This window comes from Zalophus californianus, chromosome 3, assembly GCF_009762305.2.
Source record: "Zalophus californianus isolate mZalCal1 chromosome 3, mZalCal1.pri.v2, whole genome shotgun sequence".
In the NCBI taxonomy this organism is placed as follows: domain Eukaryota; kingdom Metazoa; phylum Chordata; class Mammalia; order Carnivora; family Otariidae; genus Zalophus; species Zalophus californianus.
The window spans coordinates 157,852,773-157,879,117 of NC_045597.1; the positions used below are offsets into that span (position 1 = coordinate 157,852,773).

A 26,345-nucleotide genomic window follows, 5' to 3' on the forward strand; every position below is an offset into this window, starting at 1 on the left:
GGTTTTTGGGAGGAATTACAGAGAAATCTAGAAAATTTAGAGAGGGAAAAAAATTATACAAATATATCTTAACATAAGTTTATGTAAAGATCATGTTTGTTTGGGCTCAGTTCCTTACATTCATTATTCAACCACCTCAAGTGTATATGTTCTTCTATCTGGAGGTCTGTGTCTTTTGATAAGTGGCACTCAGCATAGACATGACAATTATGGCAAGTGCTTAAAAATACTTATTAAAGGACCAACAAATGAAAAAAATTAGGTTTAACATATTCAATTAACAGAGCTCCAGGGTACTTGTGGAGCATCAGTTTAAAAAACAGACTGTAGAACCTGGGTGCCAATTCCAGCTCTGCAACTTACTAGCCTGGCAAGGTACTTTGTACCCATGTTCCCCAGTTTCCTTATCAGCAAAGTGAGAATAAGAATAGGATCTACCCTATAGGATTGTCAGAAGGATTAAATAAATTAATATTTGTTCCTAGAAGGTATCTGGCATGCAGTATATGCTATATAACTGTTGCCTGCTTTTTTAAATAAATAAGGTCCTCTCCTCTGGAAAGAGACGCAATGCAGTATTTTACTAAGAGCATTAGACTCTTGAAGCAAATCACCTAGGTTCAAATCATGATTATGCCATTTACCAGATCTGAAACAAGTTACTTTGCCTCTCTGAGACAAGGATAAATAATTGTAGTACCTCACAGAATTGTTCAATAGTAAATAGTTGTTCAATAGTAACTGTAAAACATGAGCCCAGTGTTTGGCACAAAGTAAACACTCAGACACCAGGGGTGTGCCTGTCTGTTGGTGGTCCAGTTCAGGAAAGAGAGCTTCAGATGAAGTTGTCTTCAGAGATAAGTCATTGTTGATTTAAAAAATCTCCAGAAAGATCATTGTAGGGATTTGGATTTATTCCAAAAACATGGTCTGGCTCCCAACCTGTAGAATTCTAGAGGTTCCTAACTCACACTCTAGAGCAGAGGCCCTAATGCATGCTCTAGATCTCATGTCCCAACTCACACTGTGGATTAGGCACCCCTAAGCTCACACTCCAGATCAGGGCTTCCTAACTCACTGACCTACTATGTTGAGCCCCAGACTCAAATGCCTGAAGGCACCAGGCTGATAAAATGAAGAAAGGACCTGTTTTGGAGGAGGCTGTGGGACCTCGAAAAGACTTAGAACCTCGTCCAAAAAGGGCAGTAGCTACGGCTCAGGGCTGCCATATAAGCATGTGGGCCCAGTTGTTATTAGGATCTTCTAATTTTTAAGAAGACTCCCAAATCCAGATTCTTATGTAATATTTGCCAATTTTAAAAAGTGACAGTTAATTCAAATATTTTAATACTGTACACATCAAGTGAGACCTGTCTGAAGGCTGCTTATGGCCCATTATCTCCTTGGTTTGCAACTTCTGCTATGGGTCACACCAGGGACTCTGCTGACCAGAGCCTGCTCAGGTCCAGGCCAGGCCACCTAGATCACGTTAGACAGTGTTCAGCATCCTAGGATACAGAAAAAGTGATCCAATTCTTCATTAGTGGGAAGAAGAGAAGGATGATGATAGATGGGCTAGGGTTCACTCTTGTAACAAATCGTCCTTCTTATCCAACATTGGGACTTGCTTTAAACATGCCAGCATCATTCAAGAAAAGTAAACCCAGGAGCAAAAAGAGGAAAAATAAATCCAGGAATTTTTATGAGAACTTCCCTTTATGTAATTCCCTCGATTCTTACTAATGTTTTAAACTGTGCTGAAAAGAGACTAGAAGCCTGATTCAGCTGAGAGACGTGAGGAAGGGGAGAGTTGTGCACACAGAGTGAAGAATTTTCATCAGTGTTGCCCAGAGTGAGTAATTACCTCTCCACAACAGGCTTGGTGCTTGAGGCCAAGCCTTTGATTTGATGTCCTCCTTTGCTTTGATGTCCTTATACTAAGGCAGTAATATCAGAGGCTCAATTGCTTTTTTGTTGTTTATTTTTTTAAAGATTTAATTTTTAAGTAATCTCTACACCCAACATGGGGCTCGAACTCACAATCCTGAGATCAAGAGTCACATGCTCTACTGACTGAGCCAGCCAGGTGCCCCTTGGCTCTATTACTTTTGAAACCAGGAAATTCAGAGGGAGGTGGTAATTGTTTTGGCTAGAATTTGAAAGCATAGGCGGTTAACAGCAGCTGCAAGCCATCCATCTTCCTCCTCCTAGCTCCCCAGCCACCATCAGTCCTTGCTCAGCTCTTTGGAAGAAGGAACAAATGGTGCTGTTCACAGCATTATTGGGTGTGGTTGGTTACTTTTAAATTGACACTACATGATTTGTAAATGCTTTATTATACTTTACAAGACTATTGTGAATTACTGATGAAAAAAAGCATTTTGTCATTGCTTTGAAAACTGTACAAATGCAAAGTAGATTTTTATGATTAAAATTGAAAAATACCGAAGGTCAAGCAACATTCTATCATTTATCTTCATAGTTTCTAAAAGAAAATGTCAATACACTTTTTTATGCTCATTTTCTTAAAAGCTTCATAGACAAAGATCAAAGTTTAGAAATAGATTCACCTTCCAGTATAAAGCTAAGAACTTGCTCAATGTCAAAAGCTTTGCTCTGATGATGTAACTCTATGAAAACTGTCCAAGACATATATATGTTCTTTCCACCAATTTACTTCTGAAGATTGCTATGTGTTTTTGAAATATTTATAAAACATTGTTTCCTCAGATAAACATGCAATGTATAAACACTGGCAAGTAATTTCACCATATTTTCAAAAGGGAATAGACTGTCAATCTCCATATATATTTAGCAGTTATAGTAAAAAATAATAGGTAACATATACTGAGTCCCTATTTTGTGCCAGGCACTATGTGAAATGCTTTATATGCCTAATCTTAATTAACCCTTACAAAACTCCATAAGGTAGATACTATCATTATTCTCAGATGAGGAAACTCAGGAAAAGAGAGATTTGGTAACTTGCCCAAATTGCTAGTTAGTGGTGAGGCTGTGATTAAACCAGACAAGATGACTCCACAGCCATACACTTTAGTGCCTACAAGAAAGTAAAACTTCATTGATTTGGGTCATGTTAAGAATTTGTGAAAATTCAGACATGAGCTAGGCTAAAGCTTTTGGACTATAATAAATTGTTAAGCAACCTAATGTATGGATATTAAGAGGAATATTTGGTTTACTCTGCTTATCAAAATGCTTAAAATTGGGCACCTGGGTGGCTCAGATGGTTAAGCGTCTGCCTTCATCTCGGGTCATGATCCCAGGGTCTTGGGATCGAGTTCCGCATTGGGCTCCCTGCTCAGCAGGGAGCCTGCTTCTCCCACTGCTTCTCTCTCTGTCACTGTCTCTTATGAATAAATAAATAAAATCTTTAATAAAATGCTTAAAATTATTTAGCAATATGAACTGCTATATGAACAATATCCAAATTACATAATCTTTTTTTTTTTTTAAAGATTTTATTTATTTGACAGAGAGAGAGACAGTGAGAGAGAGAACACAAGCAGGAGGACTAGGGGAGGGAGAAGCAGGCTTTCCGCTGAACAGGAGCCCAATGCGGGGCTCGATCCCAGCACCCTGGGATCATGACCTGAACTGAAGGCAGACGCTTAACGACTGAGCCACCCAGGCACCCTGCAAATTATGTAATCTTTTATATTTCCAATGAAAGCTGCCATTTTTATAGTCACTCTTTAGTATATTTAATTGAAGTAATGTAACTGTAGTTTTAAATATGCTAAAACTCTATTGAACTACATGGTTCATTATTATATGCAGATATATGAAAGATCAAATTATGACCATTTCAGACTCCTACAGCCTTGTGTTTCACTGCTGCCTCCTTCCTGTGCTACTCTCCATCCATTCTGTTTTATTTGTGGTTCCTGGACAGACCATGAAATTTCCTTTCGTTTCTGAGTCTGTATATCTTGTCTTTCAGCCCTGTTTGCCTTACCCATACTTCCTACTTAGCCTTTTTTTTTTTTAATCTTTTGAAGATTTTTGGGTAGGGGTAGAAATGTAACTAACATACAAAAAACAAAACAAAACATTAACACTGACAACACTTGGGTAACCACCATCCATTCAAAAATCAGAACACGGTGGGCACTCCAGAAGCTTCCCATTTTGTCCTTTCCAATCACAATCTCCCTCTCCCATTCTGTACTATCTTGAATTTTATGGTCATCATTTCCTTTCTCTTCTTTTTAGTCTACCATCCAAGAATGCAGCCTTAAACACTATAGTTCAGTTTTGCCTATTTTTTGTTCTATATAAATGGAACCATATGGCATATACTTCCGTGTCTGCCTTTTTTTTTTTAAGATTTTTTTATTTTTATTTTTTTTAAGTAATCTCTACACCCAGCATGGGGCTTGAACTCACAACCCCGAGATCAAGAATCACACACACTGTTGACTGAGCCAGCCAGGGGCCTCCAGTGTCTGTCCTCTTTCACTCAACACTATGCCTGCGAGATTTGTCTCGTGTAGCTTGTGTAGTTTTAGTTTACCCATTTTCATTGCAGTACAGTCAAGGTTGGCAAAGTGTTGGTACTACAATGGCAGAGCTGAGTAATTGTGATGGAGACCACATGGCTTGCAAAGACTGAAATATTTACTATTTGGCCCCTTACAGAAAGAGTTTGCTGACTTTTGCAGTATAGTGTTCCATTGTGTGAGTATACCACAATTTATTTTTCTAATCTCTTGTTCTTGGATTTCTGTGTTGTTCATACTTTTGGGTTATCATAAATAACACTTCTCTGAACATTCTTGTATGTGCCTCATGGTACACACGTGCACACATTTATATCGGGTATATCTTCAGCTAACCAGATAATGCTAAAGCATTTTTTTCCCCAAAATGGTTGTACCAGTTTACTAATGTGGTATTAGCAGTCTTTTAAAATTTTAGCCATTTTGGATGATTTATAGTGGTATCTCACTGTGGTTTTAACATGCATTTTCCTGGTTATTAATAAGGTTGAACACAGGTTCATATGTCCATTGACCAGTTAGATTAACTATTTTGTGAAGTGTCTGTCCAAATTCCTTGTGCATTTTTCTATTGGGTTGTTTGTTTTTTCCTTATCAACTTGCAGTTGTATTTTCTCTATTCTGGATACAAACTTTTATCTAAGTCCCACCCATTCTTTACATCTCAGATTGAGGTGATCCTTCTTTTAAGGAATCTTTCTGGATCCCACCAATCAGGTAGAGGTCCTCTTTTTTCTACTTCTATAACCCTCACACTTCTAGCATAGCCTGTGTCATAGTATATAACGTACACATTGTAACTGAATGTCCCTCAGTAGAATGCTCAACTAGGGTGCAGGTTCATAAAGAGCAGGCACTAGGCTTTATTTATATTTGCATCCTAGCTCTTAGCTCAGTAGGTACTCAATAAATACTAGTTCAGTGGATGAGTAAATGTCCACCCAGATATAAGAAGTATATGTAAGATAGAAAATATAAATTACATTGTCAATATAAATGTATATGTATTTTCTCTCAACATCAGTATTTAAGTGGATCAACTGTACGCTATGATCAAAGATTCTCTTCTCTCCCAGTTCAGATTGGGCTCCTTCTCTTCCACAATAGTCTGGATTTGTGAGGTTTTATTATTCTCCTAAACCAAATATCTCACCATTTCAAACATAATGGAACTCCCCGTATAGGTTTTATCACCTGGTAGGAATTTGGGCTAGGCACTACAACAGGGATTACACTGATGCCTGAGTAAATTCAGTCACTTGACTGTTTGAGAAAATGTTCATGAAATTATTAGACTCAGACAGATACAGAAAATTTAGATGGACCCTCCTCCCAACCTCTTCCTTCCCTCATTGCTGATCCATTATTCACGGCTTGTTGATTCTTTAATGCAGTCTCTTCAGGGCTGCATCTTCATTCTTAAAAGTTCTCTACCATTTGGGCGCCTGGGTGGCTCAGTTGGTTAAGCGACTGCCTTCGGCTCAGGTCATGATCCTGGAGTCCCGGAATCGAGTCCCGCATCGGGCTCCCTGCTCAGCGGGGAGTCTGCTTCTCCCTCTGACCCTCTCCCCTCTCATGCTCTCTCTCTATCTCATTCTCTCTCTCAAATAAATAAATAAAATCTTTAAAAAAAATTAAAAAAATATTAAAAAAAAGTTCTCTACCATTTAAGATTACTGACCACTTCTTGCTTTTTGAAGCCTTCCCTTTCCTTGTGTTCTCTGGTGCTATACAGTCCTGACTATCTTCATTCTCTGTCATTTTTGTGGAATTGTCCTCAATACAGCTAAATATGCCTGCCAACTCAGCCCAAGATGCTTATGCTTTTCCCACATTCCTTCTCTTTAAGACTTTACCTATTTCAATTCCTCCTGGAAATCACCATCTCCAGCTATGTATTTGTAAGAATCTCTTATAGAAGCAGTCCCTTCTGTATCCGTAAGATGTCCACTGTCACCTTGAACGCAACATGCCTGTGATGGAACTGCTTTTTCACCACACATTGATTCTCTTTGGGATGCCCTTCCTACTGTAAAAGGCATCATTATTTCCACAGTTACTCAGGCTCAGTTATAACACTTACTCAGAAGCAGGAAGTCATCCTGGATTCCGCATTCTTTCTGTCCCTTCATATCCAGCCAGCTACAAGCTATAAGTTCCTTCTTCATAATGTCTGTTATATTTGCCCCTTGCATTCCATCCTTTCGCTGCCCCCCATGCATATCCTAATGTCCACTTGTAGCCTTGACCACTACAAGAGGCCTTCTAAATAAATGTCCTCACTTCCATCTCTTCCCACTCAATCTTACATCAATCTTCTAAAAATACTTCTCTGTACCTATTGACTACTCATTCAAAAGCCTTTACAGCTACTTAATTCCCGTAGAATCAAGGAATCCTTCCTTAGCCAGGTCACAGCATTTCATACTCCATTTATTTCCAACCTCATTTTCTCCCTCTCTCCAACAGAACCTCCTGTAGCTCACTGCTCTAGTCAGTAGTCCTTGAATATACCTCAACCTCTTAATCTTTTTCTGACTAATAAGGCCTATTTGTTCTTCAGGGTCAGTTAAAGTCCTAGTTCCAGTTCCAACTGATCCTATTCAAAACTGATTTTTCCTTTTTCTGACACCTCTTGTATCTTGTATTGTAATTTTTTATTCATTAATTCAACAAAACTTATTGGCCATTGTTCATGTGCCAAGCACTGTGCTAGACACAGGGAATACAAAGATGGATAAGATATAGTTCCTGACCTTGAGGAGTTCATGATCTTGTCCAGTTTGACGATTTAGAATATAAAATACTTGAGGGCAGAAACTGTCTTATTCCTCTTTGTATTTCCAGTACTTATCAGCATCTTTTACAGAATACATATGTCATATGTATTGATTGCTGTTAACAGGGTGATAAAAAAACACTGAGAGTTTCTTGTTTTAATAATAAGGAAGCAAGTTAGAGGCCAGCAAAATTTTATTTAATATATTTTACATAATTTTACTAGAAATTCAAAGCTACCATCTGTCCTTCTGTTGGGTTTTTAGTATTGTAAAAACTCTTTTAATCTTAAAGCTGTATGTGCTTTAAAAATCTTTAAGGCTATTGTTATTCAAATTCTTTTCTGGGCTTTAAGGATGAAACTAACACTTTTGGATCATTTGCAGAGTTAATTTAACTATTCATTAAGAAATTCTGTAACACGCTCATGTATACACTCACACACTCTCATAAATACACATTCATAGATTCCTATACAATAATCCAGAAAACTTATCACAAAAATTGTACCAAAATCTCACTAGTGCAGTTGGTAGATCTGGCATAAGGCCAGGATGGATAATAATGGTTAACTTTTATTAAGTGGATTATCTTGTATTATCCTCTTTAATCCTAAAAACAACTCTATTATGTAGGCAACATCAGAACCCTTCTTTTTCAGAAGGGGAAACTGAGATATAGCAACATTTATAAACCTGCCACAGTTAGAGAGTGAAAGAGCCTAGATTCAGAATCCAGGAACTCTGATTCCAGAGTCTTATGTGCTTGATGACTATGCTATTATTTCTCCCACGGAGATGTAAATAATGGCTCAAAGTCCCCCTGCCCACCCCTGCAAAAAAAGTGTGGGGAAGCAGAGAGAGAGAGAGAGAGAGAGAGAGAGAGAGAGAGAAAGAGAGAGAGTGGGAGAGAGAGGGAGAGAGAGGGAGAGAAATAGAGAATGGAACTGAATGGAAAATAAATAAATTGTTCATGGTAATTAGCCATCCTAACTCAGGGCACTGGAAATTTCAAAGGGCCTCCTCCTCTTGCCCCAGTGAGACTTTACTCTCTGTCTCATGTCCTCTGTTTGAAAAAAAAACGGAGGAAAACAAGGTAAGAGACAGGCTGATCATGAGCACACACAGCTGTCACCAGACCATTCTGTTTCCTGAAAGGTTGCAGGAGGTGCCACTATTCAGTACTTAGAGCAGTCCCAGGACAGAATTGCCAGTGCTAGATAGAAGGCTGGCATGTTCTACCCTACTCCCCAACCCCCCCCGACTCATTCCTCTATACACTGGAGTGGCAGGTGGAAGTCAGAGAACAGAATAAAGAAAGGTGGTTTGTGCAGTTGGGAGAATACAGAGTTTTGGCTTCTGAGGCAAAGGCAAAGACAAAAACAAAACAAAACACAACAAAAAAATGTGGAAGAATTGGACAGAAAGGGGCACCAGGAGACTAGGCGCCTCAACCAAATAGGAACCAGATGCAACTTTAAAGTATGTGCCTGCTTTCTGTGCTAACATTTGTTATCCGTGCTCATACTTAACACTTCATAGTGTAACACTAGTACCTCCTCCAAACACCTAGAGTGGAGGTAGCGATTATATTCCTTTCACAGAGAGAAGGGCTTCTGATAATATAACAAAACCAAAATGACTTCTGAAGAAAGCTGTAGATGTTTCTAATTCAAGCATGACTGCATTTATACATATTCGTTTGAGATTGTTAAGATGGTTAAAAGGAAATAAATCAGAAAGAAAATGTCAAGTTACTTTAAGCCCTATGATCCTATGGTGGATTGTGCAGCAATTCTTAAAAAGCGCAGATCAAAATGGCTCTGGCCTGAAGTTTATGAGTAGACAAGGTTTTAAGTTTAAGAAAAGTGTTTGTGTCCTATGGATTTACAGAAACTTGTCCTAAAAATAATTGATAAGAACAATGAATGGAGAAAACATGGCACCACATCACAAATATTTCTCAAATGATGGTTTTTGAAAAAGTATAGAAAAAATTCACATGATTGGTTAGTTCTCTGATTATCACTATTATTTTAATCCACTTTTAACTTTCATAATTAAAAATAAAATTAAGAATATTGACATTTTTTCCTTTGGTAGCCTTAGCCTTAAATAAAAGTAGAAATGTGAATACGTTGAAAGTATATGTACAGATTTTGTGTATGTCCCTGGAAGGGAGTTTGCTTGCTGGCTAGCTCAATTTTTGACAAAGAAAAATGGGCTGCTCTTGTTTCTAGCACAGAGATGCCCTGTTCACAGAACAAACCAAAAAATGGAGAATTTGTGTTTAAGTTGAAAAGAAATTAATATCCAACATGATAATTTATTTAGTATAAACTTTCTATTAACTGATAAAATGTGTACCTTATTAGAATGAAAAGTGTAACTTTGTAATAAGAGCTTAAAATACTGATATCTGGAAATTCTAACAGCAAGCAAGACATTCTAAATTTCATTTTCAGTACCCCATAATTAAAGATATTTTTCTGCTTTTTAAAAGCTCAGTTTTATCCATGCAGTTGTATACTCTAAGGTTTCCAAAAGAAGTGAGGCAAAGTATTTGTGAGTTTGAGCTGCCTCTGTTCCTTCCGCAGGGCTGCCATCTGGGCTTGTTTATTTGTGTTTCCAACTTTCTGGAACAGGGAGTTTCTCTGTTAGGGACGGGGCACCAAGCAAAGGAAGTGTCTTACAGAAGACTATCTTTTTTTTTTTTTTTTTTACTGTATTTTCAAACTTCAAGTTTAGCTTGGCCAAAAATATAAAGTGACTAGCACAATCACAAAATTTTACATAGTTGGAAACCTCAGAATTATCTTAGCAAATATTCTGCCGCACGATGTAAATCATATATCCTACATGCTACCTTCTTGTGACTTCCAGATCTTTTTCAAGACCCAAACTGTCATTAACGCTATAGCTATTTGGCTGGGAAATCAAACATTTTAATATATCCTACAAATAAGCATTTGATTTAAAAATGAAAGAAATAATTCCAAGCAGTTTTTCTAATTTTACAAAGTGCATATGAGCCATATTACAAAAAATGAAGCAAACAAAACAAAAATCTTTTGAAATATAATTAAGAAACAAAGCATTATTGTTAGATTTATACAATCTGATTGTGAAGAATAGTTTAAAAATTCACAAGCAACACTTAAAAAAAAAACTAGTGCCTTCTCTTTGAAAGATTTCATTTAACAAATAAAATAGAAGCAAAAATTACCTTGTAAAGTAAAATCCAGCAATACATACTCGTAAGCAAATTCTGTCTTTGTTTCCACTTGCGGTCTCTTCAGGGTAGAAAATATTTTTCCAGGACTGCTATCATCAGGGTCTTCTAGCTTTCTAAGTCCGCACCCCATAGCAAAATCTGTAAGGAATTAAATTGCAGGATAGGGGAGGGAGAGCAGCAAATTCTGTTGTTTAAGCTGCAAAAAGAAAGTTACAGACTTAACTGCTTTGATTTTTTCAGCTAAACCATAGATAGTCGAAAAGAAAACATCTGAGTCCAAAGAAAGGAGCTGAAGACTTTTTCTATCCATTTTTCTGTAAAGTCGTTGAACCCATGATGATTAAGCTACAGTTCTGGGAGGCTGGGCTTGATCTTAGGAGAAACATGCAAGCTGCTACAACTTAGCGGAGAATTTCCATGCCACGTCAATTTACAGCCAGCCCCCTACCAGAGTTCTGTCGCTCAGGGCACCAACAGTGCTTTGTCTGTCCCAGTTGGCTGGATGATAAAAGAGGTGTCCAAAAACGGAAATAAAAGGCAAAAGTGCAACTCGGATGGAATTATCTACAAGTAAAGGATATATTCAGGCATAGCGGCATGCAATTCTTTTTCTGTTTTCTCTTTTCCCTCTTTCCTGTGCCCACCCCCTCCTTCCTCTCTGCTATTACCAGAAAAGCAAAAGGAGGGAGGAAGGGAGGGAGAAAGAGAAAGAATAAGAGAGAGAGAAGGAATGAAAAAAAAAATGGATTCTCAATATGGTTGGAAACAAAAATAATTTCCAGAAAGGAAGTCAGCTTTAGGAGAAACTGTTTCTGGAGTCCAAAAGGAGAAAAGTAGTTGTTTTTTTTTCCTAAACAAACACTTTAGTCTTTAGGTAGCGCTTTTGAGGATTTCTTTCCATAGGAAGACTCTTTCCGCTGGAAAAATCATATACTAATGAAAACTGCCAAATATAAAAAAATTTATATTACAATATTTTAATAATAATATTTTATTTAATTACAAAGGAGGACGGTTATGTGGATAATTAGTTTCCTCAACATCCTTAAAATTTAAAATACTCCACAATTAGGCAGCATATGAGAGTAACTATTAACACTTTTACAGGTCCCAAAGTATCCTTAATTTAAAAAAAAAAAAGGCAACAAAACTGATAACTTGATTCATTCAGTGTTATAAATTGCCATTTACCTGAAGTCAAGAACAATTTATAATGGACCAGTTGTAATGAGTGTTTACTGCATTTTACCATCTACAGCTCAGGTAGCATGGTGCACTCATCACAACTGTGAGTCCTGGAATCAGACTGCCTGGCTTCAAATCATGCTTCTAATGCTTACCACAGACGTGATCTTGGGCAAGTTACTTGACCTCTTCCAGTTTCAATTTCCTTCCCTACAAAATGGAGTTAATAATAGTACTTACTTCATGGGCTAGTTATGAAGGTTGAATGAGATAATCTTATCTCATATCTTAACACTATGCTTGGCTAATAGCACAAAATAAATTTGTTAACATGCTTCCATTATAAAACAGCGTTGAGAATAATAATAGGGAGGAAGTGATTCTGCCACCACTCCCATTATTTACAAAATAAACCTGATCACATTTCAGATTCTAGAGAACATAAGCCAGTAAAGATTTCTCAATTACATTGAAGAGTACATATGAAAACTCTCAAAAGACGGTGGGAAGGGTGCCTTGGTGGCTCAGCCAGTTAAGCATCTGCCTTTGGTTCAGGTCATGATCCCAGAGTCCTGGGATCGAGCCCCACACAGGGAGCCTACTTCTCCCTCTCCCCCCCTCTCTCTCTCTAATAAATAAATAAAATCTTAAAAAAAAAGGGGGAGGATGGATTAGTTTGTAGATCACTAGGATCTCTTGTCTTGTCCTTCTGCCTACTTGTGTTTAAATAGTATACTTCTCGGGCGCCTGGGTGGCTCAGTTGGTTAAGCGACTGCCTTCGGCTCAGGTCATGATCCTGGAGTCCCGGGATCGAGTCCCACATCCGGCTCCCTGCTCAGCGGGGAGTCTGCTTCTCCCTCTGACCCTCCCTCCTCTCATGCCTCTCTCTATCTCATTCTCTCTCTCAAATAAATAAATAAATAAAATCTTTAAAAAAATAGTATACTTCTCAGAAGTGATTTTAACAGAAGAAAATTCCATGGTCCTTCATTCTCATGGATGAGCATGGTTGATGGTAAGCAATTTCAATTTGGCTAAGACAGATGACTCTCACCCAGTGTGACTCATTTGACTATTCACAGTCCTTTCATGCCTGCCATTTCTCATGTCCTCTTTTGTATGGTGGGCTGTGAGCTCCTGGGTGGCAGAAATTGAATATATGAAGTTCACTAGTACCTGTTGCAGTACCTGGAAGATGACTTATTAAGTACTCATTGTATTTATTAAGTGCCTGCTGTATTCCAGGCACTGAACTAGATGCTGGCTGGTACACAAGATGACTAACCATGGCTTCCGCCCTAAAAAAACTCATGGTTCAATGGAGAAGACAGACTTATAAACAGATAATTTCAATACGATTTGGTAGCTGATGAGATAGAAGTATGCATAGGATGCTACAGAAACCCAAGAGGGGGCCTCTAACTCAGTTTGGAGGATGACATTTGAGCTGTCTCAAAGGATGAATATGCATAAGATAGATAAAGGTGCGGAGCATGTGCCAGGGAAAGGGAAAAGCTTGAGCAATGTCATAGAATCATGAATAGTATGGCATGAACTTGAAGAACATGAAGCAGTTGCAAATTGCTAGAACATAAAATTTGAAACAAGACTGAGCTGTAAGAGAGGGAAGAGCTAAGTTGTAATGGGTCTTATATACCATGCAAAGGGAATTTGGACTTTATTTGTAGGCAACAAGGGAGAACTAAATAATCAAATGGAAAAATCAAAGGAGTAATTTGAAGTAGGCAGGTAACATCACTTTGTATTTTTGATGAATCACTATGGCTGCCTTGAGGAAAATGGTTTTAATGGATCAAGAATGGAGGGAGACCCAGTCAGGAGAGTATTGCTGTAGTCCAATTGAGGGCAGATGATTTAACAAATGAATGAATATGATACATCATTATGTCCTTAAATATATTTTTTTAAGTCTTTAGTAAAAGAAACTACAGTTCCTTTTGTTCATAATTGAACCATCACTTCCATTTTTCTCTCCAAAATCCAACAAAATAAAATTTTATTGGACACATCATTATCACCCAGAGTCCATAGTTTACATCATGATTCACTCTTGGTGTTGTCCATTCTATGGGTTTTGACAAATATATAACAAATATATGTACAGTACCATACAGAATAATTTCACTGTCCTAAAAATCTGTGCTCCTCCTATTCATCCCACCCTTACTTCTTGCTTAACTCTGATGCATCTGGCAATTGTTATATAAAGGGTAAAATATGGATTAAAGTCAGTTTCTCCTACTCTGATATCCAACTGTCACAACCACATTTGTTTCCATAGATAATTTTTTTACCAATCATGCTTCCTGAGGCTTGTCATACTTTGAGTACTTGTAGTAATTAGGATACATTTTTGGAATAAATGTTTTCTATCATTGGTCATTTTTTCTGTATGGAATTATACATGTTTGCTGACAATTCTAGATTTCAGGGACAGCTTTCAGTTCTGTATTGCAAATAGGGTTTCCCCAAGTGCAGGCTCGTATGTGGCTGGATATGATGAAGATATATTATCAGTTCTTGTTTGCATTCTATTATGGGCTCACTTAGTCCTTGAATGAATGAATGAACCTTATCAAGAGAGTCTCCAAAACTGGTAGCAAGTTATTCTCATAGTTACTACTCAAGTCTGGATCACTTAAGTTCATTAAAGTCTTAAAGCTTCTAAGAGATAGTTATGTATCATTCAATCTATTCCCTACAAAGTTTTTGCATAATAGTAACTTTTAAATCCAATCTGTTTTATGTGGCCCTGATCCCAAGAAATAAATTCAACAATAATTCAACTAGTTTTTATGGAGCACCAACTATATATGTAGGGCACACGTGGACACAAAGATGAAAAAGCCAATTTATGTTCTCTAGAATTCACAAGCTAGCAGGCCAACACTGAGTTTTAACTAATGCACTATTAGTCTCATAATGCAGTCAAATTTCCTAAGTAACTAATGACTTATTGAAAGCACTATTTACTTAAAAAAGGCTTTCTTTAATGATTAGAAATGCCACTCATGCATACTTAATAGTTGCGTAGCCTAAGATTTTATTTTGACTTTTTATTTCATTCTACAGTCTGGCTTCTCAACATTACATATTTAAAAATTTTTAATGGCTGTATAATCTTTCAGTGTCCCATAGTTCACAATATTATTCTTTACAAAAAAAAATTTTTAAGGGTGCCTGGGTGGCTCAGTTGGTTGAGTGTCTGCCTTCAGCTCAGATCATGATCCCAGGGTCCTAGGATCCAGGCCCGCCGAGTTGGGGCTCCTTGCTCAGTGGGCAGCCTGCTTCTCCCTCTCCCTCTGCCTGTTGCTCTCCCTGCTTATACTCTGTCAAATAAATAAATAAAATCTTTACTTTTTAAAAAAGATTTTATTTATTTGAGAGAGAGTGACAGTAAGAGAGACCATAGAGGGAGAGGGAGAAGCAGACTCATTGCTGAGCGGAGAGCCTGATGTGGGGCTCAATTCCAGGACCCTGAGATCATCACCTGAGCCCAAGGCAGACGCTTAGCTGACTGAGCCACTCAGGTGCCCCTTATTGAATATTCTTAACTGTTTATTTTTCTAGATCAGAAGTTTTTGAACTATGTATGGAAGAGCCCTCTGGTTCCAAAGAGTGTCAGTTTTGGTGAAGAGAGGGGGCTTTGATCATGAAGGGAGGTCAAGCAGGCAGGGCTCTGGGTCTACCATACCACTCTTTCTTCAAACAGAATAGCTTAACCTTCATCGGTTTCATCAATTTAATATACCAGTAACAAACAATTAAACTCCCATAATTTTCAGAAAATGATGCCATTTACATGATCAATAAGCCATGTGGTTTCTAGGAATAAATCTCCTGAATATAAGCCAGACTTGTATGTATAAAATTATAAAACTTTACTGAATAGCATTAAAGGAGTGGCAGGTAAATGGAGTGATATACATAGTCCTTTTTAGGAACACTTACTACTGTAATTATCTCTCTACCTAGCCCTTGACACCTGTTGTTGAGTTATAGATTTAATGCAATGGTGATCTTAGCCCCAAAAGGTTTTTTGCATGGAATCACTCAAGTTGATTTTATGTGGAAGATAAAAAGACCAAGAATGTCTAAGATACTTCTTTTTTGTTTTTAAAAAGATATTTATTTATTTATTTATTTATTTATTTATTTATTTATTTATTTATAAAGCACAGGGAGAGGGAGAGAGAGAACCTTAGCAAGGAGCTGGATGCAGGGCTCAATCTCACTACCCTGAGATCATGACCAGAGCCGATATCCAGAGTCGGGTGTTTAACTGAGCCACCCAGACGCCCCTAACCTACTTCTGAAGAAGAATAAGGAGGGGATATTAAGACTACATATTAAGATTTATTATAAAGTTATAGTAATTAAATCTGTTTTTAGCAAGGCATAGACCAATTAACCAATACAATAGAACAAAGAGCCTAGAAACAGAAGCCTGCATATGTGGAAATATAATATATGATGGAAGTGGCATGGCAGATCAGTGGAGAAATGGAGCTGGGACAATTTATCATCTATATGGGGATGAAATTGGATCCCCACCTTGTATCATATAAAAATTTCAATTTTAGGGCACCTGGGTGGCTCAGTTGGTTAAGTGACTGCCTTTGGCTCAGGTCATGATCCTGGAGTCCCGGGATCGAGTCCCACATCGGGCTCCCTGCTCAGCGGGGGGTCTGCTTCTCCCTCTGACCCTCTTCCCTCTCATGCTCTCTGTCTCTCATTCTCTCTCTCTCAAATAAATAAATAAAATCTTTAAAAAAATTTTAATTTTACATGAAGAATTTGAACATCAAAAGCAAACTTTACATTTTTTATGTGAAAATATGGATATATATTTATTCTAATATCAGAGTACTAAAAAGTATTTTTAAAGCAAAATAAAATCAGAAAATAATCACAATTAATCATAAAATGACAAGCATAAGATAAATTTTGATAAATTCTACTATATTAAAATTAAGAACTTCTATTCATTAAGAAGTTTAATGTGAAAAGACAATATACAGTTTAGTATATGATATTTGTAAAATATCAACCAATAAAGGAACAGCATCAAGAATATATAAGAACCTTCTGAAAATAAAGAAAAAGACAAGTCGATAGAAAGACACAAAATACAAAGAGGCAGTTCACAGGCAAAGAAACATATATGGTTAATAAACACACAGAGATGCTTAGCTTCTTCTATTTCAGTAACTGCAAACTAAGATCACAGTGAGATAGCATTGTATTGTGGTAAAATATACTTAAAATTTATCATTTTAACCATTTTAAAGTGTACAATTCAATGGCGTTAAGTACATTCACAATATTGTATAATGATCATCACTATCTAGTTTCAGATTTCTTTCATCACCCCAAGAGGAAAACCCATATCTTTTAGGCTTTCACTCTCCATTCCAACTTTCCCCTAGTTCCTGGCAACCACTAATATCCTTTCCATCTCTATGCATTTATCTATTCTGGATATTTCATATAAATGGAATCTGCAATATGCAGTCTTTTGTGTCTGGTTTCTTTTATTTATTTTTAAAAGATTTTATTTATTTATTTGTCAGAGAGAGAGAGAGCGTGAGTGAGCATGAGCAGGGGGAGCGGCAGGCAGAGGGAGAAGCAGGCTCCCTGCTGAGCAAGGAGCCCGATGGAGGGCTCGATTCCCGGACCCTAGAATCATAACCTGGGCTGAAGGCAGACACTTCACCAACTGAGCCACCCAGGCGTCCCTGGTTTCTTTTATTTAGCATAATGTTTTAAAGGTTTACCTAAGCATGCACCAGCGCTTCATTCCTTTTTATGGCTGAATAATATTGTATTGTATGGATATACCATATTTGTTTATCCATTCATCAGATGATAGACATTTGGAGTGTTTCTACCTTTTGGCTATTGTGTGTAATGTTTCTATGAACATAAGTGAGATAATATTTTATACTTATGTAACTGGCCAAAAATTAAGGAGCTAATATCAAGTATTGGAAAGACCTCTTCAATGGTATCTTGCTGATGGGGATGTAAATTTGTTTAACCATTTTGGAAAACATCTTAGCATTATCTTGTGAAATTGAACTTTCGTATCCTCTATGATCCAGCAATATTACTCCTAAATATATACCTAGAGAAACTTTAGCATGTAAGTATCAGGAGATTTATACAAGAAAGTTAATAGTAGTACTGTTCCTAAGAGCAAACAACTTGAACCCTTCAGATGTCCAACAATAGCCATTTCTTTCAAGGAATCTGCTATAAAGGGAAGGAAAGTAATGGAGCAGTAGTGGCGGTTGAGAGTTTCTTTCTTTCTTTCTTTTTTTAAAGATTTTATTTATTTATTTGACAGAGAGAGGGAACACAAGCAAGGCGAGCGGCAGGCAGAGGGAGAGGGAGGAGCAGGCTCCCTGCTGAGCAGGGAGCCCGATGCAGGGGCTCGATTCCAGGACCCTGGGATCATGACCTGAGCCGAAGGCAGATGTTTAACCGACTGAGCCACCCCGGCGCAACCTAGAGTTTTTTCTCTTTAAAACAGGAGAAAAACTAGCATATTTTTATGCTAAAGAATTGATTACATGGAAAAGGGGTGGCGTGGGGGGTGTGGAGAGTTACTGGAAAACTTGATTTCTTAGACATTTAGCCTGGATTTATCTCCTTTTCTGGAGGGTGCTGTACATACCCTCCAGTTTTAGTTTTTACCTATTCTTCACTTTCCTTTCCTAAGCTGCTGGATCAGATAGAGTGTATCAACTAAGTACTCAAAGAATATTTGCTGTTACCTATTGTACTTGTTTAGAGAATTTGATTGCTCTACTTTCCAAATCACCACACAAATCCGATCCAATTTACCAAATGCCTCCATTCACAAATTATTATTCAGCAGTCAAAATGAAGTAACTAGAGTTACAGAAAGAAACATGGATGAATCTTAGTAACAAAACGTTGAGTGAAAATAGTGGAAGAAGACCACAGTAGCATGAAATCTTTTCTTAGACTGTTTAAATACAAGCAAAATTAAACAATATGTTGCTTAGACATACTATGTATATAACATGAATGCAAAAGTACAGAATTTAGGATAATAATGACCTCTGGGAGGAAGATAAGACAGGATTTTCTCCACATAGATCTAAATCATTGGTAATCTTCTAGTTAAGTGGTTCTCAAACTTGAATGTGCATCAGAATCACCTGGGGAGCTCATTAAAACCTGGATGGCTGGGTTCCACCCCCAGAATAGGTGGGGTGGGGGGGCGGGGTGTGAGGCCTAAGAATATGCATTTCTAACAAGGTCCCAGGTTCTGCTAATGCTGCTCTTTTGTAACCACAGTTAGAGAACCACTTCTAGTTGTTAGGTTGGGTTGTGGGTTCACAGGTGTTGTATTGCATTTTATTATTAAATGAACATAGTATGTAAATGAAAAAAAAAAATAGCCAATCGTAGACCAAAGATGAGTGTTTCACGAAGCAAGGATTAATATTAATCCAATTCTGGTCTCTGGAGGCATCCACCCCAAAAGAACTAGGGTCCCATTACTAAAAGCAAACTTGAAAAACACTGCTGTAGAAGAACTGCAAGACCACTTCAAATGAAAATTACAACTACTTTGAGAAATAAAGTTGAAGGTTGATTTTTCCTTTGCCAATGACAACAGACTGCATTTCACCTCTCTGGATCTCAATAATCTTTGGCAAAGACTTGGCACATAAATCTACTTCCTTGGTTGATTCATCAAAAATTGTGTTTAAAGATTTCCATTAGTTTGCTGATTCTTATTCTTCCCTCAGCGCTTTAGGTAATTATTTTTCTTCTTTTCTCACTCCTCCTTCCAGATTTATTGTGTCCGCTTGGTTCTGAGATAAAATTTAGATGATATTTCAAATCCCTATGTTGACCACGGCGTATGTAGAGTGCATACTCTTGCTGTCCTGCAACGTGCCAGCCACTGACTGGGGTTTGAAAGATGTCTGAATGTAAAATTCTTGCCCCAACAAGCAAGTCGGCCTAGAGAGGAAAACAGATCCACAAATACAAAATTACAAAAACCAAAGCGGGGCACACAAGATGTTATACAAAAATCTGCTTTCATAAGCTCTCCTAAACCCTGTTCCTTTAAGCCATCTTTCTCCTGCGCTTCCACTTTCACAGCCACGACGTCCAGGGCGGGGGCTGAGGCGGGGGGCGGCCGGCCGACAGAGGGCCGGCGCTCGGGGCCCCAACTCATTGGCTTTCCAGCCGGCCGGAAGCGGCGGTACGCCCCGGCTGCGCATGCGCCCCTCACACGTGCTGCCAGAACGCCCCCTCCGCAGCTGCGGCCCGGCCGGCATCATGCTGCGAATTTCTGTCCTGCGGCTGCTAGGACGCCCGGGAACGAGTGGAGTCTCGCTCCTGGAGTATTCCAGCCCACGCCACTACAGTTCGGGCCCTCTCGGTGCCCGCGACGATGCTCGCGGCGCGCGCGCCTTCTTCACGACACCCATTTTCTACGTGAACGCGGCGCCGCACATCGGACACCTGTATTCGGCGCTACTGGCAGACGCCCTGTGCCGCCACCGTCGCCTCCGAGTTCCCAGCGCTGCCGCAACGCGATTCTCTACTGGTACCGACGAGCATGGCCTCAAGATTCAGCAAGCAGCAGCCGCTGCGGGCCTGGCCCCCACCGAGCTGTGCGACCGAGTGTCTGCCCAGTTCCAGCAGCTTTTTCGGGAGGCTGGGATCTCCTCCACCGACTTTATCCGCACCACGGAAGCCCGGCACCGGATCGCTGTGCAGCATTTCTGGGGACTGCTGAAGGCCCGGGGTCTGCTCTATAAGGGGCTCTATGAAGGTTGGTATTGCGCCTCCGAAGAGTGCTTCCTGCCTGAGGCCAAGGTCACCCGGCAGTCGGGTTCGTCAGGGGACTCGTGTCCTGTATCTCTAGAGAGTGGGCATCCCGTATCTTGGACCAAGGAAGAAAACTACATTTTCAGGCTTTCTCAGTTCCGAGAGCCGCTTCAGCGGTGGCTGCGGGGCGACCCTCAGGCAATCACTCCCGAGCCATTTCATCGCGCAGTTCTTGAGTGGCTGGAGGAGGAGCTGCCGGACCTTTCTGTCTCTCGGAAGAGCAGCCACTTGCATTGGGGCATTCCTGTGCCCGGGGACGATTCGCAGACCATCTACGTATGGCTAGATGCCTTGGTCAACTACCTTACTGTAATTGGCTACCCAAATGCTGAGTTTAAATCTTGGTGGCCAAGCACCTCTCATATCATAGGCAAGGACATTCTTAAATTCCATGCTATCTATTGGCCTGCCCTCCTTTTAGGGGCCGGCATGAGCCCACCACACCGCATCTATGTCCATTCTCACTGGACGGTCTGTGGCCAAAAGATGTCTAAAAGCTTGGGTAACGTGGTGGATCCCAGGACTTGTCTTGATCGCTATACTGTGGATGGCTTCCGATACTTTCTTCTTCGGCAGGGCGTCCCCAACTGGGACTGCGATTACTATGATGAAAAGGTGGTTAAGTTGCTAGATTCTGAGCTGGCAGATGCTTTGGGAGGTCTCCTGAACCGGTGCACTGCCAAAAGAATAAATCCTTCTGGGACCTACCCGGTTTTCTGCACTACCTGCTTTCCCAGTGAGCCAGGGTTGGTGGGGCCATCAGTTCGTGCTCAAGCAGAGGACTATGCTTTGGTCAACGCAGTGGCCACTTTGCCCAGGCAGGTAGCTGACCACTATGATAACTTTCAGATCTATAAGGCTCTGGAGGCAGTGTCCAGCTGTGTCCGGCAAACTAATGGCTTTGTCCAAAGGCATGCACCATGGAAGTTGAACTGGGAGAGCCCAGTGGATGCCCCCTGGCTGGGTACTGTGCTTCACGTGGCCTTGGAATGTTTGCGAGTCTTTGGAACTTTGCTCCAGCCTGTCACCCCAAACCTAGCTGATAAGCTGCTATCCAGGTTGGGGGTCTCTGCCACAGAGAGGGGCCTTGGAGAGCTCTGTTTCTTGCCTCGATTCTGTGGACATCCATGTCCTTTTGAAGGGAGGAGGCTGGGACCTGAAACTGGGCTCTTATTTCCAAGACTAGACCAGTCCAGGGCCTGGCTGGTAAAAGCCCATAGGACTTAGAAATTTAGTTCTTAATCAGCTTGTGGTAAAAAAGCAAATGTGTTATCTTCTTATTTTGCATTTTCAGGAAAGTTATACTAATGTTTTCTAAAGTGTTGCATCATATGAGCACATAATGTCCTTGTGAAAAGAGGTTTGTCGCCTTTCAGGTGCCTACCCCCTACTCTTCGGTTTCCCTGTGCCCATTAACCACTATCCTTTGTACACCAGTGTCTCTAAGATGTCTTCAGGGTAAAGATGGGTAGGAGAAAACTTTGCTGACATTATTCCTTCTCATTGTGCCTCCTTCCAAGCCACAGTTAATGTTATTTGCCCAGACTACCTCTTAAGGGCTTTTCATTGGCCTGGCCTCTGCTGGACAAATGAGTGAAGAGTGGGGGTTGGAGGCCCCCTACCTCAGCTTTTAGTAGTCCAACTTTGTTATATATGTTGGGTTTCCTCTTAGAAAGAGATTCTTTTATTAAACCTTTAAAAACTAGTGTCCTGGATTAGATGGTTTTTGCCCATGTTTATGTTTTCAGTTCCTACAACTATAACTGTACTTTTTTAGTTAATAGTCTGGTAGTTGTGCTTTGTAACATTACACTTCAACCAGTAGATGGCCCTAAAGTCTCACATATTTAATTACTTGGCATTGACATTTCAGAATATTTAGAATAAATTAGTTTTCTGCTTTCTAATTATGCAGAATTTAAATTTAAGGAAGAAATTTTATTGCTTTTCTTAAAATAAGGGATGACTGTAGCCATTACTGTTTTACATAAAGTAATAAAAAAAGATCAGAATCCTTTTTTTTCAAACTACTGAAAAAGGACATTTACTCTATTAAATGTTTAGTAAGCTAATAAGTAAATGTATCAAATTTGTTTGGACTATCTGTGATAAATTATAAAGCTCTCGAGGTAGTTGGTATGTTAAAATTTTTAAACTTTAATAACATTAGGTTTACAGATAATGATTTAAAAATCTGTAAACAGTTCAAAATAGTTACATTTTCTTTTTATTTCTTGGTCATAATTTTGTCACCACATATATAATTTACCTTATATGATTTCTTTTGGTCAATCAGAATCTATAATACAATATAGACATTGTGTGAATAGTTCTAAATGTTAATACATTTATTTTCAAGTACTTTTTACTGATTATTTCTTTTGCTTTGTTAAGTTATTAAAGTTTAAAAGTTTGTGAGTACCTTATTCAGATCTGTTCTGTTGAATTTGTTGAAGGTGATGGTGAAGGGAGGAAATGATCAATGCTCCAGGAATCTCAAACTGGATTTAGGGATCTCTCCAAGGCTCCATAAGAGAACATCACAGAGAAGATGTTAAGGTATCAATTTATACAATGACTACAACACAGAAAGCCAGCTTTATATCTCCTAGGTGATTGGACAGCTAGGCCAAAGTTTAAAATGAGAACTTGCCTTGAAAAATCCATTCTAAGCATGGTAGCAAGAGAGAAGGCTCACTATTAAGTAAACTGTTGTGCTGAAAGTTCCCCCAGATTTATTCTAGGTGCTACTATTCAGTTCCAGTTTCTTTTTATTAATCAGTGTGGTGAGAGATTTCTGGTTGCTTGGAAACATTGCTTAGAAAAGAATGCTTGAAGGCATTCTAAAGATGGAAGGATCATTTCTACAAATGTTCCTTCAGACACTCCTTGTTCTTCATAATGGAATCCTTGGCTTTCCACGTGACATATTCTAGTTACATGCTGGGATTAGTAGGGCTGATTACTGGGGCCTTTGAGGGAGTATAATATTTGCTAGGGATGGATGGAGTAGAGTGGTGAAAGAGATGAGATATGTTTATATGAATGAACAAAAACAGACTTGGAAAACCAGTGGAATGATAACCTCTGCCTTTGAAGTCCCCTTACAGCAATCTTACTGAACCTATCATGAAAGGAGAGACAGTGTCTTCCACTTGAATGTTCTTTCCTATGGCCTAGTGCTAGTCAATACACTGGACCTTGGCTTTCTGGGTGTTAATGGAGTTCCTTTCGTGCAGTCTGTCATTTGTACGGGAATTTAACTGGCTACCAGAATATTTATGGTACCAAAGGGCACAAGAAAATAGAGGAAACAAAGAGGAGAGGACATAATTAATACAGAAGACAGATACTTTTGAGTGAAGAAGTATGGATCTAAGTTACTCTGTGGTGATATGGAAGGTGAACCAGTTGGATTCTCTGTTGGAGGCAAGATAGACAAAGGAGATGGCCTTTGGGTTCTTAGTGGATGTGTTCGGTTTGATCCAGCAGTTTAGGAATGGCAAGTGGAGAACAGGTGAAACTTAAAACTGGAGGGCATGTATTTTTTAGAGAGGGCATCTTGTGGATCCCTTGACAGAAAGGAGGTTTCTCCCAAATTACTACCTTGAGGCTCTTAATATTCATTTTGGGGTATTCTTGGGGGCAGAGTTGCAGAAGGTGATAGAGCAGGTGTTCACAAGATGTCAGATTAAAGTAATATGTCAACTTAGTAGGCTACACTCCTATCAATGAAATCATGCTAGAAGTTGTGGTCAGTGTATATGTTAGGTGGCATCACTGTTTATGAGAGCCATTCTACAAGTGAACTCAGAGATTAGGCACCTCAGAAGTCAGAAGACCCATGGAGATCAAGAATAGGCAGGAACAATAAATAGATACAATCTCTGATTTCACTGAAATCTCAAAGTTATTCCGAAGTAGGCCTCATTATTTTTCTTAACCTGTATGACCTCTATAGGGGCTGAGAAAAGCCTGATAAGTTGAATATTAAGTTGATGTCAAAGTACTCAAGAAAGCCTAGGCCGGAACGTGGGCTGTAAGACGCATGTTTTTTTTTGCACAGTTGTAGGTGTGGTTGGGACATAGCTCTTTATTTTTAAGTAATCTTTACAACCAACATGGCGGTCAAACTTCCAACCCCAAGATCAAGAGTCGCATGCTCTGAATGAGCCAGCCAGGTAGCCTGGGAAATAGCTCTTTAGATCTGGGAAGTTCCAAGACTGAAGTAAAGCCAGTGGTTAGTCAGGCTGTGGGCCTCCAACTAGGATCCTTATAATCAGGAAGTAGCTTGGATAGCAGGTGGCAGTACCAAGTATTCAGCAGATTCCTCCATAGGCATTATGGTAGGGATGGTTTCCTGGATCTCTGACTGCCCCACACCTGGTAAGTTGCATTTTTGGCCTGCATTAGTGTAACCCTGAGTTATGGGGGGAGGCCATGCCTCTTGACTAATACTTAGTCCATAAAGCTGCTATATGATGATCTAAAATTGTCTCCTGGAGGCAATTCCCCACTATCCATAGTTCTACCAGATATAGATCAACTGTTCTTGTTGGTGAAGTCTGGGGTACTGTAAACCTGGGTGAGTCCTTGCCCTCATCCTTTGCCTTAGTGACTAATATGAGTGGACCTATAAGGGTTTAGACATAGTGACAGCCATGTGTCTATTTTGCAGCAAAGGTTTACTAATCCTGACAGCTTGGAGGGAGCTAGGGCATAGATTGGGGTAATCAAGAGCACAGGTTAGGGGGATCAGTTTTAGAAGAAAGGCTTTGAGTCCCTTGCAGAACTAAAACAGTATGAAATACGTCATTTCAACACAACAGCTAGCTGGTGCTGACCCTTCCTCTTAAAGGAGCTTTGTGTAGCATTGGTTAACTTTTATCAATAGGAACACACCAAATTTGGGGGTTAATATTGCTGGAAGGGCCAAACGGTAACAACCAAGCTAATAACGATTAATAAGTGGGGATCTGAACCTTCCAAGAGGAATGTCTTACTCTTTTTTGAGACAGAGGATAAGAGAAACCCAGCCTAAGCTACTTTCCTCTATCACTAAGAACTACTTTGAGCTGAGGGGAAGGGACTAACCAGTTTATAGGTGAAATTGCTGCTTTGTCTTAGTTTTTTGGTAGTCCTAGGTTACCCAGTACAGATCCTGTGAATTAAGAGAACCATCTAATAGGGAATAGTTGATCACATTTAAAATACCCTGCTTAAGATTATATCACCTTGGGGTACTTGGGTGGCTCAGTTGGTTAAGTGGCTGCCTTCGGCTCAGGTCATGACCCCAGGACCCTGGATCAAGCCTATGTTGGGCTCCCCTGCTCAGCGGAGAGCCTACTTCTCCCTCTGCCTGCTTGTATACTCTCTCTGTCAAATAAATAAAATCTTTAAAAAATATTTAAAAAAGATAATATCCACATTAATCAGTTTCTACTTGTATTTTCATGATGAAGAAAGGGAATTGGAAGAGCTACACAAGAGGATCTTCCAGGGGCACCTGGGTGGCTCAGTCATTAAGCGTCTGCCTTTGGCTCAGTCATGATCCCGGGGGTCTGGATCGAGCCCCGCATCGGGCTCCCTGCTTGGCGGGAAGCCTGCTTTCTCCCCTCCCACTCCCTCTGCTTGTGTTCCCTCTCTCGCTCTCTGTCAAATAAATAAATAAAATCTTAGGAAAAAAAAAAGGATCTTCCTATGGCACTGACAATTAGAAAT

General features: G+C 39.4%; 2 protein-coding genes across 5 annotated transcripts in view; one reads left to right on the forward strand and one right to left on the reverse strand.

Moving 5' to 3' along the window:
• RFTN2 (raftlin family member 2) overlaps positions 1 to 11,914 on the reverse strand; it is a 69,023-nt gene extending 57,109 nt beyond the window's left edge. The window contains exons 1-2 of one of the 2 annotated variants that reach the window (XM_027588582.2): positions 11,876 to 11,914; positions 10,527 to 10,673 (exon numbers count right to left, since the gene is read on the reverse strand). In XM_027588582.2, the coding sequence (XP_027444383.1) occupies positions 10,527 to 10,665 (139 nt within the window). In that variant the 5' untranslated portion in view covers positions 10,666 to 10,673; positions 11,876 to 11,914. Of the gene's footprint in view, positions 1 to 10,526; positions 11,187 to 11,875 lie in introns of those variants that run through there. The other variant, XM_027588581.1, reaches the window with a different exon arrangement.
• Positions 11,915 to 20,037: 8,123 nt separating this feature from the next.
• Positions 20,038 to 26,345, forward strand: part of MARS2 (methionyl-tRNA synthetase 2, mitochondrial) — a 70,291-nt gene continuing 63,983 nt past the window's right edge. For all 3 annotated transcript variants that reach the window (XM_027588580.2, XM_027588579.2, XM_027588578.2), the window contains exon 1: positions 20,038 to 23,183. In XM_027588580.2, the coding sequence (XP_027444381.1) occupies positions 20,070 to 21,851 (1,782 nt within the window). In that variant the 5' untranslated portion in view covers positions 20,038 to 20,069 and the 3' untranslated portion in view covers positions 21,852 to 23,183. The remainder of the gene's footprint in view (positions 23,184 to 26,345) is intronic.